We start from the raw sequence: 19,657 nt of genomic DNA on the forward strand, positions 1-19,657 counted from the left end.
AACATTGTGACAGACATACACTAAAAATGACAAAATAATACCAAGACAAATAAAAAACATACAAACAATTAGAAAAATACTTTTTTATAAGTCAGGAAATCTACTATTATTGAAATGAAGATATATGTATACAAAGAAGTGAATACAATATTCATAGAGGCATTCTGTGAAAGAGTCCAAGAAGGAAACACTTGGAAAGTGTTTTCAGTGGAACAATGAAGAAAATTTAGTTTTGGGCCAACAGAATGGAAGGAACCAATGAAGGGGTGGTAAGGGTGGGCAAGCACTTGGTTTTGCCCATTCTAATGGAATTTCAGCCACGCGGTTCTCTTATCAACCTGAGCAGCCCCAGGAAAACAAGCTTTTAAGGCTCGATTGCCTCAGATCCAGGGGTACCATGGGAGATCAGTGGCTGCCATGGAATCGCCCCAGGCAGGTACTTCAGCCAGTGCCTCTGGGAATGACCTACAAGCCCTGGTTCAAGGACAGGTTGCCTTCTAAGTGTTTTGCGAAGCACAAACAGGAACAATTGAAGTTCCCTACCTCTCTGGATGGCCGACGCTGGGTGTTTGTGAAGGAAGGGCTGGATGATTTCAGGAAGGGCTGTCCGCCTAGTGAAGGTATGATCATTCGTGGCCCCAAAGAGGGTTTTCTCCCCACAATTTCTCATGAAGTCCACCGTGGCTCCAGAAAGAGTCAGCAAAAACGGTGCCAGGACTTAAGCCTGTTTTCCTCTCTGTCCTTGGCCCAGCAAGCTCGCAAGGCCTTTGTGGAGAGAACAGAAGCAAACCTGACCCAGCATCCTTTGGCTTTCTGGCCCCTAGAGGACGGAGTTCCTAGCGATAGTGATCTCTTAGAAAATGTGCTGGAAGCTCTTGACACTGACCTGAAGTTGGAAGAGAAACTGGATCACTATAAGGACAGCAGAAAATCTATTCATTCTGTTCATCTGCCTAGTATGGCTGAGGAAAGCTCTGAAAAAGAAGAAGAGCTGGAACCCCACAGGTTTCCTGGGTCACGTAAATATGGTTTACTTCATGAAAAAAAACCCCGGAAAAAGAATCCTGCCAAGGAGTCTCTTTATTATGGGCGCGTACCCAAAGGAGTCTATGACTTCTGTGCGTGGGTTGACTCATTTGGAGACTTAGGCATTGACGAACATTTCATGATGAAGCAATTTGACATTGGCTATAAGTGCAAACCGGTCTATACTGACTCTGCCATCAAGAAAGTCAGCCTGGTTCCTCCCGGTCTCAAGTACTCCAGGAAGCTCAGCAAAGTGAAAGAGATCAGATTCTCCATACAGGAGGCAAACTTTGAAAGGAAACTCCGAAAACCGCACGATCCTTACAAGCCCCAAAGGGATAAGATTAGATACGGAGCATGGTACCTGAAGCCATATCTGTGGAAAAAGCTAGTAAATGATGAGCCTTTGCTGGATCCTGAAGAGTTATTAGAGCTTGAAGATAAACCAGACATCATTGAAGATCTTTATGGAACAATCGCCTTTAAGGATTTCATCATAAGCAAAGGCTACACTATGCCAAGCATTCTTGAGAAGTTGTTTATGAGGAAAGGATGGGATTATGATACTGTTAACACTCCAATACCAAGAGTACTAAAAGCACATGAATTGATGATGAAGCAAAAGGATGAAGATTATGATGATGAAAACGACTAGCTGGTTTTCTATTTTACTTGACTTTATTGTCATCTCAAATACTGAACAGAATATATGTGATGAAGATATCACTAAATGTGATCATTGTTTTGGGCAATATCTATCAATAAATGTTAGATGCAATGTTTATAAACATTTCTCAATGAACTCAAATGAACTTCTGTGCCTGCATAAATATCTTATCAACCTCAAGATCAACATTCATATATACAGTTCTCAAATTTATTTACTATTGAGAATATGGCTTAGTCACACCAGTTACTTATAAGAATACAAAAAATTAATAAAAATCTGAATTACTAAAAAAAATATTGCACTTCAAAATTATTAATACATTTAAAAAATTACAATGATATTATATACTGATACATATAAACAAGTTGTAATATATATAAAGTATACACAGCACAATTATAAACAAATGTACATGAACCTACCACATCTTGAAAGAACTCCTTCTGCTGAGACTACATGTATTGTCCTCCATTTCCTTCTCCTCTTTCATACAACCACTATGCTGAATTTGTATTCATGTGCTATTTACTAATTTATTAAAAGCTCCCTGCTTTTAAAACTACTTTATTATGTATACATACTTTATTAGAAAATATTCTATAGTGCAGATGTGTTTATTTTAAAAATTGCACACTATTTTAAAAGTGGTGTGGAAGACAAATTGTTATTGTCTTCTATAATCAACTTTTTTCCAAACTTTACTTTTGAGATTCATGTAGGTTGTTATGCATATATATGCACTATATGGCCATGAATGAGATTGTATACATCAATAGAAATGAATGACACACACACATATATATGTATATGCATATACATAGCATATGTATATATATACATATATATGTGTGTATGTCATTCATTTCTATTGATGTATACAGTCTCATTCATGGCCATATAGTAAGGTATGTGTTTTTCTTAAACAGTCATGTGGGTTGTTTCTACAACGTTGCTGTTATAAACACTGGGGCAATGAATATTTTCCACATGCTTTATATGCACATATTCAAAGCTCTTCATGAATTCTGTTTCAGTTTCCATTTAGAAAGTCAATTGATTTTTTACACATTAATCTTATTTCTAGCCTCTTTCTTAATCACTTTTTATTCATCCCAATAATTATCCTGTATACTGAGTTTTGAATTAATCTTCTTCTGTGAATAATGACAGTGGTCTTTGTAGTCCTTATCACTCATAATTTTTCCTTGTCTTCCTGCATTGGTTAGACTTCCCGATAATACTGAATAGATACTGTGAGAAAGGTCATCTCCCATAGCTGCTATTGTGTATATCCAGACCCCATAGAAAGATGAAGAACTGGTTCTCCCAGTTGTAGAGAGAGCTACCTGAGGATGGCCCTCAGTGTGAGTACATTGATTAAAAAGCCTGTTTCATGCAAGATGAGTCTCCTTGGAAAACCAACCTATAATCAACAACAGACTAAATGTTAGCTTCCTTCTCCCAGTGAGGTATAATTCCAAAGGGCCACCCTAGATGCAGATACTCCATGATTTGGGTTGAGCAAGTCTTCTTTGGGGATATTTGTTATCCCAACTCCCTTTGCCCAAGCCAGCTTCCTTCCCCTCCATTCTGCATGGGTCTAGGTCCTCGTGCCTCTCTGAGTAAGCATTTTGTACATCACCTCAAATTCAGGATCTTCTTCCCATAGGAATGGTGCGTAGAAGTATTTTATCTGGTTCCCCATTTTCAAATGAAAAATCTTTTAATGTATTTCTGTGGAGGACCATATTGAAGTAGATGTCCTTTATTTGACTAGAGAAATTTCCTTCTCTTTCTCTTATGCTTATTAAAAATTATTATTGATAATTAAATATATCCATATTTTCTTTTCCTAAAACATAATAGTTTTTTGAGAACTGGCCAAGATCTACTTCCTAAGAGGCTTCCAGTAAACTGACAGTGTGACCCTGTTCAGAGAGGGAGAGGTCATTTGTGAGAGCTCAGCTAATGTAGTCATAGTTGTGGGCAGAACGATACCCTAGGTCCTATAAGTCCTACAGACCTACCAGTCCTATAGAATGACGACATCTAATTAGTGGTATTTTAAGCTGATAAACTCTGGGTGATGTATTTTGAAGCAATAGATTATGGAAGCAGTAATACTCTGAGATTATAATCCAAAATATTCCTGGAGGCTGAAAGTCTATTTGCAATTCTCCTCCTTGATTGAGATTTTTGTTTCTTTGTTACCCGAGCCTCCATCATTTCAGAGCAGAATTTCATAGTGATAAAGATCAGAGGCAGGAGTCCTGTCTTTTGTTGATATGCCCTAGCTGTACAATGTTAATCACATTCTTTAACCTCTCTGGCCTCCAAAATTTTCATTATCAAATAAGGATAATAATATTATCTATATTATATGGTTGTTATGTGAACTGTGCAACTGTTATTTGAAGCTGTTATTCAATCAGATTCATAGTTCCCTACACATAAATGATTTCTGTTGCTGTGGCTAGTAATCTTGGCATTTAAAACGTTTTCTAGACCTCTAGGTTCCTGTAATGCTATCTCTGGCCCTGGCCCTGGTTCCTTGTATATAACTTTAAAAGTCTTTGGACCTGTAAGAGTCTTTTTGCGTAATAATAAGACTGGTGGCTGGGTGGAAGACCTACTTTGTTATGGTTATTAACATGACTAGAAACTTTAGCCCCCAAGGCTGCCACTGAGGAAGGAATCGGGGCTTAAGGTTGAATTGCTAATGGCCAATTTGATAGACAATGGCCAATAATTTAATCAATTATACCTACATAAAGAAGTGTCCATAACAGAATTAATTCTTTTCTTGTTGTGGTAACAGAATTCCTGATAAAAGCAACTTAGGGCACTAAGAGCTTCTTTGGGCTCACAGTTCAAGAGTCCAGTTGTTCCACTGATGAAGGCACAGAAGCATGAGACACCTGGTAGTGCTTTGTTTCCTGTCAGAAAGCACAGAAATATTTGTGGTGCTCTGCTCCCTTTGTCCTTTTTATTCACCCTAGAATATTGATATCCATGTACAGAGTGGAACTTCCCACTTCCATCAAATTTTGATGGAATTTCTTCAACATACTCTCATACTCATGCCCAGTGGATTATTTCCTAAGTAATTCTAAACTCTGACCAGTTGACAAGATTAACCAGCCAGCACACAGCTCAAAAGGTGTGAGTTCAGAGAACTTCTAGACTGTTAGCCAAGAGCAAGCCCACATAGCAAGAGGCTGGCACACTCAAACTCAATAAAGATGGAGGAGTCTACATTGGAGGTCCTCCTGGTCCATGTCCTATGTATCTTTTCATTCATTTGTAGTATTAAAACACCCTTTGTAAGCAATAGGCAAATGCATTCACATAAAGACTTTCCCTGACTTTTGCAAGGTTTTCTAAAAGTTAACCAACCTTGGGGCTGGAATCCTATAACTCCAGTTTATGGCCAGTCAATAGCACAGGTCACATCCAGGAGCTTACACCTAACTTGTTTGTGGATGTAATCTTTTACAATCCAATGGGCTCTGGGGCCAGCTCAGGTGGATAGTGGCAGAACTGAGTCAAGGTGAATGACAACTAGTATCTTCTGAGGAATCTGGTTTGAAAACCTCTCTACCCAGCACCCATATGCTAAAACCGCAGTCTTCAGCTTATAGTTTTATTGGGAGAAAGTAAGGTGATTTGAGGCATGCACTCAAGTGGAATATTAGCACTAGAGTCCCTTCTGCTCTCTCTGTGGCTTCTGTGATACTCTGCTCACCACGTCATCTCTACCTCCATGCTCTGTCTTGCTTCAGGCCCAGAGTGACAGGGCCAAGTGACCATGAACAAAATAAACTTTTCCTTCTTGAAGTTGTTTTGTATGCTCTCTCAGCAATGGAAAGAGGAATAACGGGAATATCTTATTGAGCATCTGTGTAAGTGAGACCAGTTTGGGCTTCTCCCAAATTGGATGATTCAATTGAACATTTGTTTAAATCAACAGATAAAAGGATTTATAGTGGAGCCTTCCTTTTTCTCTGGTCTTGGGTGTGCTTTTTTATTCTTTTTTTTTCCTGTACTGGGATTTGTCCTTTCCCAGCTAAGATGTTCCGGCATTCAGAATCAAGCCACACTTTGTTACTTATCTTTACTACTATTAAAATTGAACATACTAGAATCCAGGGCTTGATGAGTGCCTCATGGTGAGGAGCTTTTATCACTTTAACACCTAAGATAGGAGTTCACACAAAATCCTTGGTGGAAAATCCTCTTCTGACTTGTTTCCCAGGTCAGGAAGTTGATTTGGGAAAGAATTCCATGAAGGGCAGAAGTGCAAGCTCCTCTGGCTCCTTAGGAGACTTAACTTTCCTTTCATAAGGGTGTGATGAAAGTCTACATGAAATACCCAGTAAAGAAAGAAAAGTGAAGGGACAATGTCCTTGCACAGAATGTATGTAGTGGACATCTTTGAAAATGTCTAGAGCTTTGAGTGATTGTGCACCACCCTGTTTGCCAATGACAGCTCCTCTAGTTGGACACTTAAATGTTTTCCCAGGATGGCCAATAGAGGTAGAGATCCAATGAGATTTGTGGCAACCTGGTTTTCATCTGACAACTGCAACCATGATTTTTGCCGCATGCCCAGAGATTCATCCTCAGCCAAACCCATGTTAGCAGAACTCAGACCTGACAGCTCCAAGCAGTAGAAATGTGCTTTTTTGTCTTTGTTCTGCCTGGCCAGAAATTTGCAGGATTTGGCTAAGAATCTTGTGAGATATCTGGTGCCAAGACATTAGTTGGCTCAAAATTGGTATCTAGGGCAGTTCTGTTCATTTCATTGGTCTTAGCTAGTGTCTATGCTAGCTGAAGATGGAACCTAAGGACAGAGGAGAGAGAAAGGAGGGAGAGAGGGGGAGGGATGCACATAGAGAGAGAAATAGGAGGGAGCAGAAAAGGAGGAGAAGGAAGGAAGAGGAGGGAGAGAAGAGAAGGGAAGGGACAAGAGTAAAAGAAATAGATACCCAAAGACTGAAGGCCATGCCGGGTTGAGAAAGAACATCAATAGAGGAAGTGGTTTACATGATTTCAAATGTTGTCTTTGCTACCTCCCGACTTTAAAGAAGTTACTTAATTCCTCCAAACCCAGATTTTCTCTTCTATAAAATAGAATAAGTTGATTGCCTATCCCTAAATAGGGCAATTTTATCACCCTCACCATGACTCAGAGGACATCACTGAAAAAGAGGGTAGGAAGATCATAAGCACTAGAAGGTGGGAAGGGGTGCCATGAAATGTTGGTTTCTGCACATGATATGTCTGCTGTAACCACGAGCAAAAAACACCTACAGCCACCTGGACATGACAACAAGATATGAATGTGGGAAGAGGACAAGTCTGGAAGGAAGGGGTATCTGTAGGCATGGGATGCAGATAAGGAAGGATAATAGGGTTGATATGCTTATACACACTGTAAACATGCACAAACTACTACATTTTACAGTAAAACTTAACATTATTAAAAAATAATAGAATAATAAAAGATACCATTTTATATAGGTCAAAGCCCATTGCATAGGACATAAAATGATACATCAGTAAAATATTAACTAGTATTTTGAATTTTTATATGATATATATTTATGTGAGTGTGAGTGTGTGTGAGTGTGTGTGTGTGTGTGTGTGTGTGTGTGTGTGTGCCTGTATATATAAATACCAAGTGTGTTCAGGTGCCCACATAGGACAGAGAGGGCATCGGATTCTCTGGAGCTGCAATTACAAGTTGAAAGTTGTCATCTGCCATGAGTGTTGGAAAACTGAATTCAGGTAATCTGTTAGAGCAGTCCTTGCTCTTAACCACTGAGCAATCCTTCTCTATCACAGATCTGTTATTTTTAATGCTTTTCTTCCCACTAGGTTAGATCATGGGGAATTTGGTGTGGCCTGATGAGTCAGAAAGACCAACTCTATTAGCCTGATGAAAAGGGTCTGGAATTCCTGCACTCCAAGAACTCATACAGCACACACTTCCTTCTCCATAACTTACCCTTTATTTAATACCACAATCAGCCCGGAGTATGCGGTAGCATTAATGCGGAGTGCCTAAACCAAGGTATTACACATCATGCTTAGTGCTTGGTTCTCCCATCCTCTCTTTCCTCCCCATCCTCCCCTGCTTCTCATCCCTCTTCTTCCCCCTCTCCCCACCTCTTTTCCTGGTCACTGTAGCTCCTGTGGTGCAGTTTCACTTGACCCTCAGGCCATATATACCCTCTGTCACTCATCTGTGTCATCCACCTATCCTCAACTAGGCATGGGCATGGGACTTGGGAACCACATTCCTTTCCCAATCTCCACCACTACCTTTTGACTCCTGGCCCTGTATCTATCCCTTATAAAGTCTCTGGGGTCTTCTAGAACTTTCCGGTCATACCAGAAAACTTCAGGACAACAGGCCCTTCTTTCTTCTCCCAGCATCAGATCTCACAAGTCTTTGAGTGCAGCTGTCAAATCCTTACTGGCTTGAAGGCTCTTGTCACCAACATAAAGGCAAGCAGAGTGGGAAGTGGCAAGAAACACTTAGCACTGGCCTCTCCAAATACATTTTGCCTTAGTCAGGGTGACTATTGCTGTGATGAAACACTGTGACCAAAGCAACTTGGTGAGGTAAGGGTTTATTTGGCTTATACTTCCAAATCACTGTTCATCACTGAAAGAAGTTAGGACAGGAACTGAAACAGGGCAGGAAGTCAGAGGCAGGAGCTGATGCAGAGGCCATGGAGGGGTACTGTTTACTGGCTTGCTTCCCATGACTTGCTCAGTCTGCTTTCTTACCCAGGTCCCCAGCTCAAGGATATTGCCACCCACAATGGGCTTGGCCTTCACCTATCAATCACTAATTAAGAAAAATGCCCTACAGATAGATTTTTATGGGTACATTTTCTCTACTGAAGTTTTCTCCTTTCAGATGACTCTAGAGGCCAATTCTGCAGGAAATTTCAGCATCCTGGTCCTCTACAGCTGTCTAGAAACTGCTGTTAAAATCTCTTGTTTCATATCATATTGGGAAAATTATTGACTGGGGCACTATCTTCTTGGATCATGAATTTTGGTCACAGATCTGTGGTGACAGGACATTGTTGAGGGGAGAATGTTCCGGAAAGGGGCTCTGATATGTTCACTGGTAAGATGTTTAGATTATGGACTGGAAAATGGGTGGCTCAGTGGCTAAAGTGCTTGCTGCTCTCTAGAGGACCCAGCTTTGGTTAATAGCACTTACAGTGGGTGGCTCACAACTACTTGTGACTCCAGCTCCAGTAGAAATCTAATACCCTTTTCTGGTCTCCACAGCCACCCAAATACACACACACACACACACACACACACACACACACACACACCAAATTGAACACAAAAACAGATTATGCTGTGACTCACCGGTCAGAATGCAATGCATATTTATGTAAGTCATTACATAACTTTTGGCTTTTCCATCCCAGTCTCTGACTGGCCCCTGCCCTATACTCACCTCTAGGAGTGTTCCTGCCTCTCCTGCCTTCAAGCAGTGTAGGGGTCAATGCCTACATTTCTTTATGAAGACCTCATTTGCTGAGATAGCAATCAAGATTTTGGGAGTGACTTCCATTTCCCAGCATTCAATACTACATCCTTTGCAGTCTTCTATTAAACTAGCAGGGGTGGGGAAACACAACAACAGCTCCTTGGTTTATGGTTTTTGTGATGGAAATTAGGACTACCAGCAAAGGCTGGAAGTGGACTAAGCCTCTGAGAACCAGCAGTGGTCAAACTTTAAGACCATTTAGACAAGGATGGTCCAAGTGAGATATGTAAAATATAGGCTGCATTGCAAAGACCAGCATGTCTCATATATTAATCATGTGTTGAAATAACATTTGGATTGTATTAATGCCAATAAAGTATAGTATTTAATCAAACATTATCTATTTTTATATCTAATTTTCAAGGAAACCTTTAGTCTATATATGTGTAAATGTAGAGATCAGAAGTCAATGTCTGTTCTTTCTCAATCTTGCTACCTAATTCATTTATTCATATAATATTTTCATTAATTCTTTGAAAAATCACACACTGTATACAATGTATTTTGATCATGTTCACTTGCCACTCCTCCGCTAACTGCTCCCAGATCTACCCTTGCGTCCCAACTTCCTGGCTTCCCTGGCTTTTTATAGCCCACTGATTGCACCTTTCTCTATGTTTGAATTGAAGAAAGATTTGAGTGTATGAGTGTTTTGCCTACATGTATGGATGTGTACCATGTGCTTGCTGGTTCTCATGGAGGCTAGAAGAAGACATCAGATATCCAGGACACAGAGATATAGGTGATTGTGAGCCACCCTGTGAGTGCTGGGAATTGAATCTAGGTCTTCTACAAAAGCAACAAATGCCTTTAACCATTAAACCATATCTCCAGCCCCTCTATCTTATTCTTTAAGACAGGATGTCTCACTGAAACTGTAGCTCATGGATACAGCTAGACTACTTGGCCAGCAAGGTCCAGCACTGGAATTTCTGGTGTTCATTGTAGTGCACAGCTTTATAAGTGGGAGCTAGGTCTCCAGGCTTACCCAATGAGCACCTGAGCCAATCTCCTTAACCCCTTCGGAGACTTTAGAAAACTGTAGTTAAGGCACTTAAAGTCATGTGTAAGCCTGGTGCATATTGTGCTCTGTGTTTATTTCATAGCTCTGTGTTTTCTTAGCAAATTGATTGTGGCTCATGTGTCAGAGCCAGTCCCTGGACTGCTTCTGGAAGTAAAGCTACATTACAGCACAGACACACCACTTCCTTTGTCCACTGCCTGTCAGTGCTTTAATGACATAGTGGAGCCATTGCAGAAGACACTGTCAGAGTTTTCAAAGTATATTTTAACAAGTGGGTAAACTTTGCAGGTCCTTAATAATTCAACACATGTATATATACACACATATATGTGTATATATACATATATACACATATGTATATATACATCATACACGTATACATCACACACATATACATCAGATACACATACATCATATACATCATATACATCATATACATCATATGTATACCCTTTTTGGTCTCCAGAAAAGGAGATGGAAAGATGGAAGGATGGAAAGATGGAAAATGACTTTTCCTGTTAGTACACCAAAACTAAGGCTTGTCCCCTGTCCCTACTTGGCATAATAGTATACCTGAGTTTACTAAATGGAACTGAAGTGGAGGAAGGTGCACAGGGCTCAGCCTCCACCTCATAGTGTGATATTGCCCTCCATCCCAGGCCATAGAAAGGCAGAGAGAGATGGGAACTGGGAAGGGGAGGCTAGAAACCACCACGATGAGGTTCCTTACAGCAATTCTCCTATTTTTCTATTCCCTATTATCTCAGAACTAAGTCTTAATTTAATGTTATCACTCTGTCTCTTAAAACCAGACACAAAATGAACATCACAGAATCTTTTTCAAAGTCCTTTTCAGAGTTATTGGTTATCATATTGCTCAATGATCTTTAATAAGGATAAGACACAACATGATACATTTTCTCCCCGGCTTCAGTGCCAGGAGAAATGCTGTTTGTTCAGATGGATTTGCACCAGATTTAAAATGATGTGATATCTAGATGGCCAAATACTTCACTTACTTAGTGTTGGCCTGGAAGATAAGTGGAGAATAATTCACACTTAATTTCAACTACCAGATCATCATGTGTTAGTAAGGTTTCTATTACTATAATGAAATATTTGAGACAATTGATGTACATAAAGAAAAAGTTCATGTGGCTCATGATTTTGGGGTTTCCAATACCTGATCAAGTGGCCCCACGGCATTAGGCATCTGGTGAAGCAGCACAATGTAGAAAGAGCCCAAGGTGGATCAAAACCACCTCCCTCATCCTCCAGGAAGCAGAGAGGGAGATCTGGAGCACAGGGGCATCCTCCCAATAACTTAAGGACCTCCCACAAAGTCCCACCTCCTAAAAGTTCACATACCTCTAAACATGCAATTCTAGGGACAACGACCCTAGCACATGGCCCCTTCTTTCAATCCCACTTATGCATGGATGTTTGCTTATGTGATGGTCCAGCATTGGGAGGTCCTGTCCTTCCCATTTACCATAGTCTCCTTTTTTGTGCCTTCTTTGCCAGACAGAGTGTTTTAAGGCACAACTAGGAGTTATACAAGTCACAAAGAAATAGTCTCAATTGTTAACGAGTTAGTATAAAGTAGACATGTCTTCCCTTTTTCATTTCCTAGCAGTAGAGCAATGTATATCACTTGCTTAGCTTTAAAAACATTTGCCACCAGGGTGAATGTTGCTGGCAAAGGAGCGTGAAGCAGATGACTTTAGGAGGCCTCAGAATGAACGTTGCCTGTGACGTCATTGAAAAAGTTCAAAACTTCTCCTTGGTCTTTGCCACAGACTCCCAGCTTATCCCATGCTCCTTCGCCTGCTGTCTCCTTCCTCATTATGGATTTTTCCCTAACTGTAATACTCCTAAACACATGTGTATTTAAAGCAGATTAATCATTCAAATACCACGATTAGTTCAAGAATTGTGTCTTTTGGAGATGGAATGAGCTAATTAATTTTCTCTCTCTCAGGCAGCCTAGTCTTAGATGTGAGCTAATTAAGGAGCCGCACATCAAAAGAAGTGAAGTATATCTTGTAAATAGGATTTTATTGAAAACAGATCAAAGGGAGATACACCAGCCCATTTCCCGTGTCCTCTGGTTTTGGTGAGCGTCAGGCAGACGGTGGGGGGAACTAATAAGGAGAGTGGGCCCAACTCACCTAGAGGCAGAAGTTTACTACTTGAGATGTTTATGGTGAGGTTTCTGATTTAGCACAGGAGGACAGATATCTGGGTTTATGATCAGGGTAAGAAAGAAGATTGCTAGACTTGGTTATCCCAGCCAGGCTGGCCACGTGACTTTGGATAAGTTACTTAACCTCTCTGAGCTCACGTCATAATGAATGAATCTAAGCTGCCTCTCTACCCATGTCTCAAGAGACTTGGGACAATCATGTAACATGGTTAATATGATGAGGGTTTCAAAACACTCTAAAATGGCTATGAAATATAAAACAATTTTTAGGATCATTAACAAGGTCTCTGTGGGCAAAATCAGCTAGAAAAAGAGGAAAGTTTTCCGGATGATTTTGGACCAGCTTACAGCTTCAGGGAGGAGTGGGGAGGGAACAGCTGCCTCTGAGGGCTACTTCAACAAATCAGAGATCAGACCTCACTGATCAAGCCTGGGAAATCAGCCTCCACAGCATAACTAAAGCAGAGAGAGGAGAGAAATATGTTCGCCATGATGCCCCAGATCCCCGGCTGTGCAGACATAGTAAGAGTGACCTTCCTTCTCCTTCTAAAGTTTTGTTGTGTGAGCCTAGAAGGATACGGGGGCTGAAGCAGACCCATAGTGAGAGGAAAGAGACTAGCACCATGAATTTCCACAGCAAATGATGGAAAGGAAGTCAAGCAAAGGATCTTCGCTGCAAACAGAGCTTCCTGTTCTATGCTGCTGCTGCTGGTGGTAATCATGGTGACTAAATACTAAGAACTTCAAACTGAATGACGAGGGTCAGGGTTTTCACACATAAAGGCTTGGTGGGAAGGTAATTTCACCAGAGAACACATGCACACATTTTTTTTCCACCAGCATATTATTTTTATTGATTGTTTGGGAATTTCACATTATGTGCCCTGACCACATCCATTTTCCAGTCCTCCCAGATCTGCTCCAGACCCTCATGACCCCCTATCCCCCAAAAAAGGATGAAAATAAGGAGGGGGAGGAGGAAGAGGAGGAGGAGGAGGAAGTCTAGTTTGTGTTGCCCATTTACTTACTGAAGCACGGTCAAACTCCTCAGTTAACGCCAGCTCCTCAGGAAAAATTGAGCCACTCCCCCTCTTCCCTCCTGAAAGAAGCCGTCAATTGTGGAGAACTACACTTCAGTATCTTTATCAAAATTTTAAGAATTCTCTTTGATGGCTTTCTGTCTGTTTCCTTGGGGGAGTGATGTGGGTTGGAGTAGGGGTTCTCACAGGGAATTTCTGTGTCCCTCTTTCTCAATTGTGAGGCTGCAGTCATTGATACAACTTCAACAGAAGCTTCCTTGCCCTTTACAGTCATCAGGAGTACAGGTCATGGATTTCCACATGGTTTCTGATGCCCACAATGGGCATCCATATGGTCTCCAGTGTCAGCATGTCACATACCTCAGCATGTCCTCTGGTGGCACTACAGACCATAGACATTAACATGTCCCTCTGCTGCAGCATGGACCACAAACCCCATCATATCCCCCAGTGGCAGCACAGGCCAAGGACATCAATGTGGCCCTCCAGGACAATATAGCCCAAAGACACTAGTATGGTTTCTGACAGCAGCCTGGCCCATAGACATGGCTACAGGCACAGACATCTGCTTGGCCTTCAGTGGTAATAATGGGCCATGAACATTATCACACCCAGTTACATTAGGACCATGGCAAGGTTTTCTGTGGCAGCATGGATCACAGACATCAACATGACCTCAGGTGACTGCACACTCCTAAAGCCAAATAGAAAGTCTATTGGCAGCCAGTAGCTGCATGGGGAACTTGTCCAAACCATGCAATCTCATGTTTCACCATTCTTTGGTTTTGGTGGAAAACACACACACACACACAGACACACATACACACATCATTCTGGTTAACATGCTTTGGTTAGCAAAGACAGTAAGCAGTAAAACTACAGAACCAAAAAAGTAAGCTTAGTACACTTAGGGACTTTCCTGTATCCTGGAAGCATGGACTAGGTCTTTGATGAATTAGGCCTTTGTTCCTGTTTTGAGAGATGTTGGTCCTATGTGCTGTGTTCTAATGTCTAAACGATATCATCAACATGATGTTGGTTGTGTTAAGATCTTGGAGCACGTTACAGATCTATGTAAAGAAATGAAATATACTCTCCTTTCTCTAAGTATGAGCAGAGAGCAAGGTATACTGATATAAGACAATATGCAGTGGCTCAGAGCAGCAAGCAGAAAAGGATGGAGGTCCAGGTACCAATAAGAAGGCCTATCATCATGAGAAGGGTTTTTTGTTGTTGTTGTTGTTGTTGTTTTTTTTTTTTTTTAAGGACACCACAGCTAGTAACAGTAGAAACTTGGAGCTAATGGCTAGGGGTCTATGGACAGACACAAAAGGCTCTTTCCTTCCTCAACCTCAACAACCTGAGAAAAAGCCTTCTCCCCACAGGGAAAAGCGAGGAAGACATGAAAGGATCCTAGCATCCTGGCTTCAAGAAAGGTGGTAGGTTTGAAGGGTGGGAAGCAGAGCTGGCAGGTATTCAGTCATACTTTGAACATGGCCCTTCGGGAGCCATGACTTGGCAGAAGGAAGATTATTTTTAACCTTAGATTTCTAAATCAAGGCAAAATTTATATAAATGTAGAAATAATTTTTAAACTATGACATCAATGGAATTTAGTAAATTTACAGTATTATACAATGGCCAGTGCTCTCTAATTCTCAGACATCTCCATCACCCCCAAGGGAGACTCTCCATCCATTAAGCAATTATTTCCCATGCCTCATCCTCTAAGACAATATTTTTGCTAGAGGTTTTCTGTTGCCCTCTATGTCATATTCAGAGCTCCCCAGATGCCTTTGTTAATTAAGCCTTGCAGAAAAACCCTTGGTCCGTGTAGACCCAGCATTTGTGTCTTTGGTCATGATGGTGGAGTTGGCTCAGGTGAGAGACTTCCAAGTCCCTGGGCTTGGCCCTGCCACAGTTTTTTTTTTTTTTTTTTTTTTTTTTTTTTGCCTAAGAGACTCAACTCCTCATGCAGGCAGTCCAGAGTTTTGGGAGACGTCTAGCAATGATTAATGTGCAGCACTCAGAGTTCATCTGAGGTTGCTTCCTGACACAGCTTGGGAATTGGATCATTTCTTTTGACAGTAAATACATTTTATCTGGTGACAAGCCTTTGATTGACAGTGTTGCTTCTTCAGCATCTCCCACAAGGCCAGCACTATAGGGCAAGGCTTAGTCAATGTCTAACATTACCTCCTGGGAAGGAAATAGCACATGTGAGTGCCAAGCAGGATGGTGGCAAGAGTTCCCAGGGAGCCACTGGAGCTGGACTATGGTTCCAGATTCCTTTCTGTTACTGTGCCAGTTTGCATACCAGAGCACAGCCAGTGGGGCATCCTTAGCCCTGATGGCCAGAATAAAAGGTCTCCCGGGGCTCTGGCATGAACAGAAGGACCAAAGTGTTACAGATCTCTAAGGGAAGCCAAAGAAGGGCAAGCTGCTGGACCTTTTCCTTGCCCTGGAGTTGGTGGCAGGCAGCGAGACACAGCAGGCAGCTAGGAGCCAGACTCTGATCAGGAAGTGGCAGAGTCAAGTGTGCACCTGTCGTATTGGGTGGAGTTGAGGTTCAGTGGTGAATGCTTCAGGAGAGAAAACTCTTCCCTGGAGTTTCCCAGCTCAATAAGACAGGTACCTCCAGACAATCTTTGGTGAAATAACTCATACACTTTATTCCTTGTGGGTAGGGACATTATAAACATTTTGGAGGTGGGATGGGATCTAGGAGTAGATGCTTCCCATTGGCTCAGTCTAACATGTTAGGGATGCTCTATTTGCATGGGGAAAGACTTCAGGTGTTGACCCTACATGACTGATTGTCATGATCCTCCTAGTGGGGTGTTGTGGTCACATGATCCAGGACAGAAAGCTGGTCAGGAGCTAGTTTGAAACTCCTGCCATTCTCAATTGTGAGATTTATTGGTGTTCTGTACTTGCTTCAACTTCACCAGTTCTTCTGTCTGGTGGCATACTGCCCAACAGTAGTGTGAGAAAGCATTCTGACCAAAAGCAACACAGGGCATGAGAGATTTATTTTAGCTCACAACTCCAGGTCACAGTCAAACATTAAGGGAAATCAAAGTAGGAGCTGCAGCAGGAAGCTGAAGGCAGGCTGCCTTGCATCTTTATACTCAAAGAAGTATGGCAGGAACTTCAGAGACTGCTGCTTTCTGGCTCACAGACAGGCTCTCAGATGGCTTTGTATATGGGATACGCTCACCTGCCTAAGGAAGGGATTTGGTGTCTGTCCACCACAGTAGGCTGACCCTACAGCATCAAGTAACAACCAAGGCTAAAATCCACTGTCATGACCTCAGACCAGCTAATCGAGTCAATTCTCCAGTAGGATCATTCTTCTCAAATGAGTCTGGGCTGTGCTTAGTGTGAGTTAAGTAGGGCAGTTGGATTCTTGGCTCTACTGATGATCTCTTGATTTGCCTGAGTCTCACTTTCATTTGCAAAAGAAAATAATAATGGTCTTCCTTCTTTAGAGTCCTTTAAAGTGTTGTATGCAGTAATGATAGATGTAACAATGTAATTAATTCTAACTCTCCCATTTTGGAGAGCTACACACTTTACAGGGAAAGTATTGTAGAAGAGAAAGAGGGTTAGCAGGTACATTGATATCATTGGAAAAGTGAGATAGGATCATGGTTGGAGAAAGAAGACTTGCATCAGCTAGAAGGTAATAGAATGGGGCTGGGGAGATAGCTTGTCATGTACTTGCCATGCAAGCATGAGGGCCTAAGTTTGATCTCTAGAATTCATGTAAGAAGTCAGGTGTGGTGGTCCTTGTATCCCTAGCATTGGGGAGATGAAAATAGATGGATGGATGGGCCTCATTGGTTAGTTGGTCCAGTCTAACTGGACCCTGTTAGGTCTCCCTGTGAGAGACCTTGACTTAAAAACTTACAAGGATTGCTCCCAAGAAACAACCTTTAAGGTTGACCTCTGGCCTCTACATGTATGTGTACTCATGTGCATGCACATAAGCACACCCACAGTTACACAGGAAAAGCGGGATGTTTTCAAGGCTATTTACAGGAGGCAAGCCTCATGCTTCTTGATTCCCAAGTCTCAGAAGATGTTCTCCTAAGCCTCTTTAAACAAATGAGGGCCAAGACTAATGGTGTTGCATTACACATCAGAGTAATGTTGTATTACTCTGGGCAAACAAGCTGTGCACCCTTGGCCCCACTTTTCTGGTAAAAGTCAAACAATGACAATCTCCATGAATCTGCAACAGGAATCAAGTATCCCACAGAGGGCCTGGCCTGTGCCCATCCTGGGGGTGTGAGAGCAGCCAGTGTTAAGTAGCAAGAGACAGATTTCTAAATGCTGGGAGAAACTTGTGTTAGAGCAGTTAAACTCTCCATTCTGCATATCTGCATTCCCATGGGAGGCAAGACAAGTTTCTCTCACTCCATGTATGCCTCTGAATTCTCCCTCCAGCAAGTCAAACTAACTGTTCACAAGAACCAAACTGCTTCTGCTCCACCAAGTGAACCACTCTCCAGGGCCATGGTGCTCTCTAAAGCTGACCATACTGGGGAAAGAAAATGACTCTCTTTCAGAGGTCTTGTGGATTTGGTTCAGTTGAGGTCTAGGTATTCTAAGGGCTGAAGGATAAATATCTGAATAGTTCTTGGTAGGCATGACCGCCACCCGATGCATGACTCTGTCTCTCCACCTGGGCAGGAGAGAGTGTTGCCATTGGGCAACAGTGTGAGCAAGGAGGAATGTATTACTTCTGGACTTTGCTTTCCACCCTTTGCCAAGATACTTAAAGGAGCGCAAGTCAAGATGGCATCTTGCTCAATTTTTCTCCCTTCATTAGTTGCTTTTCCTATCACTAGGAGAAAACGCTTTGACAGATGAGATTTAGAGAAGAAGGGGGTTGCTTTGGCTCACTGCTTAAGGGTACAGCCCATCATGCCAGGGAAGGCATGGCAGCAGACTTAGGCAGCTGGTTGCACTCATCTATTGTCAGGGAACAGACTATGATAAATGCTCATATTCGTAGATCTTCCCCTGTTTACTCCAGTTCAGGATCCAAGTCCTTGGAATGGGGCTGCCCACTTTAACCAGAATGAACCCAACCAATTCGCATGGGCACAATGAGAGGCTAGTATGTTCCAAATAATCCCTCACAGACATGCGTTTCCTAGGTGATTCTAGATTCTGCACTGTGTTAACACTGATCATCACACTGCATGCGTATGCACACTGAGGAATGTTCCTGTCCACTTACACTGGGTATTTAGAATAAGTGAGAAATCCATACTTGCAGTTCCACAGTTTCAAATTTTGGAGAGTGTTGTTACTGCAGCATACCCTAACCTGTATTGACTCATGTGAGGTACTCCAGGTTGCTGCCATGGGAAGCACTTCTGATGATCATCTTATGAGATGCTCTGCAGTTTCAGCATTGCTCACTAATCCATCATTGCAGGGAATTCCTTTGGGAGAGTTCCTGGAGGGTGAAGGGATTTAACATCTGTGCCATAACTACTTTTGCTCACCCCTCCAGCTTGTTACTTTTGTCTTTATTTATTTATTGTATAATTTGTAGGTGGCTTTGTTTACTATGTTCTCTAAAATATTGAAAGACCCTGGAATTTATTGTTTCTAGGAAGGTTAGACAAATGGCCATTGAGTATAATTTGTTTTGCTTTGTTTTTCTTTTCTTTTTTTTTCAGAGAGGAGGCAAAATTGAACAAGACAATTCAACAATTTACCATAATCACTGAAGAGAACTACTTGAGCAAAATTTACTATAATTTTGGAAAAACTTCAAAGCTATTCCACAATTGAGAGAGTTATTTCCCCATTTCCTTTAAACTGCACATCTCAAACTTTCTTTTTCCTGCTCATTTAATAACCCCACTTTCCTTAAGTCCCCTCACATTTGTTATCACACTTGCTCCTGGAGAAGACAGCCCTTCTCAGAAGTGATGAAGACAGTCATCATTGTTTTGTTTAACATTTTAATATCTATTTTCTTATTTTTAAAAGATGTGTGTATGTGTGTGTGTGTGTGTGTGTACACATGGGTAGAGGCTAGAAGGGGGTATCAGGGCCAGATCTCTTGGGGCTGGAGTTACAA

At 41.7% G+C, this 19,657-nt stretch overlaps 1 protein-coding gene and 1 long non-coding RNA gene across 2 annotated transcripts in view; both read left to right on the forward strand.

Moving 5' to 3' along the window:
• LOC116078629 overlaps positions 1 to 19,394 on the forward strand; it is a 107,687-nt gene extending 88,293 nt beyond the window's left edge. Inside the window, exon 8 of the long non-coding RNA XR_004113613.1 lies at positions 19,251 to 19,394. This is a non-coding gene — a long non-coding RNA (uncharacterized LOC116078629). The remainder of the gene's footprint in view (positions 1 to 19,250) is intronic.
• On the forward strand, positions 349 to 1,980 carry LOC116078628 (protein FAM47A-like). Its single transcript, XM_031353992.1, has one exon. It carries the CDS (start codon positions 398 to 400, stop codon positions 1,679 to 1,681), a length of 1,284 nt encoding a protein of 427 aa, XP_031209852.1. The 5' UTR covers positions 349 to 397; the 3' UTR covers positions 1,682 to 1,980.
• Positions 19,395 to 19,657: the final 263 nt, after the last annotated feature.

The sequence above is a fragment of the Mastomys coucha genome, unplaced genomic scaffold (genome assembly GCF_008632895.1).
Source record: "Mastomys coucha isolate ucsf_1 unplaced genomic scaffold, UCSF_Mcou_1 pScaffold5, whole genome shotgun sequence".
NCBI classification, from domain to species: domain Eukaryota; kingdom Metazoa; phylum Chordata; class Mammalia; order Rodentia; family Muridae; genus Mastomys; species Mastomys coucha.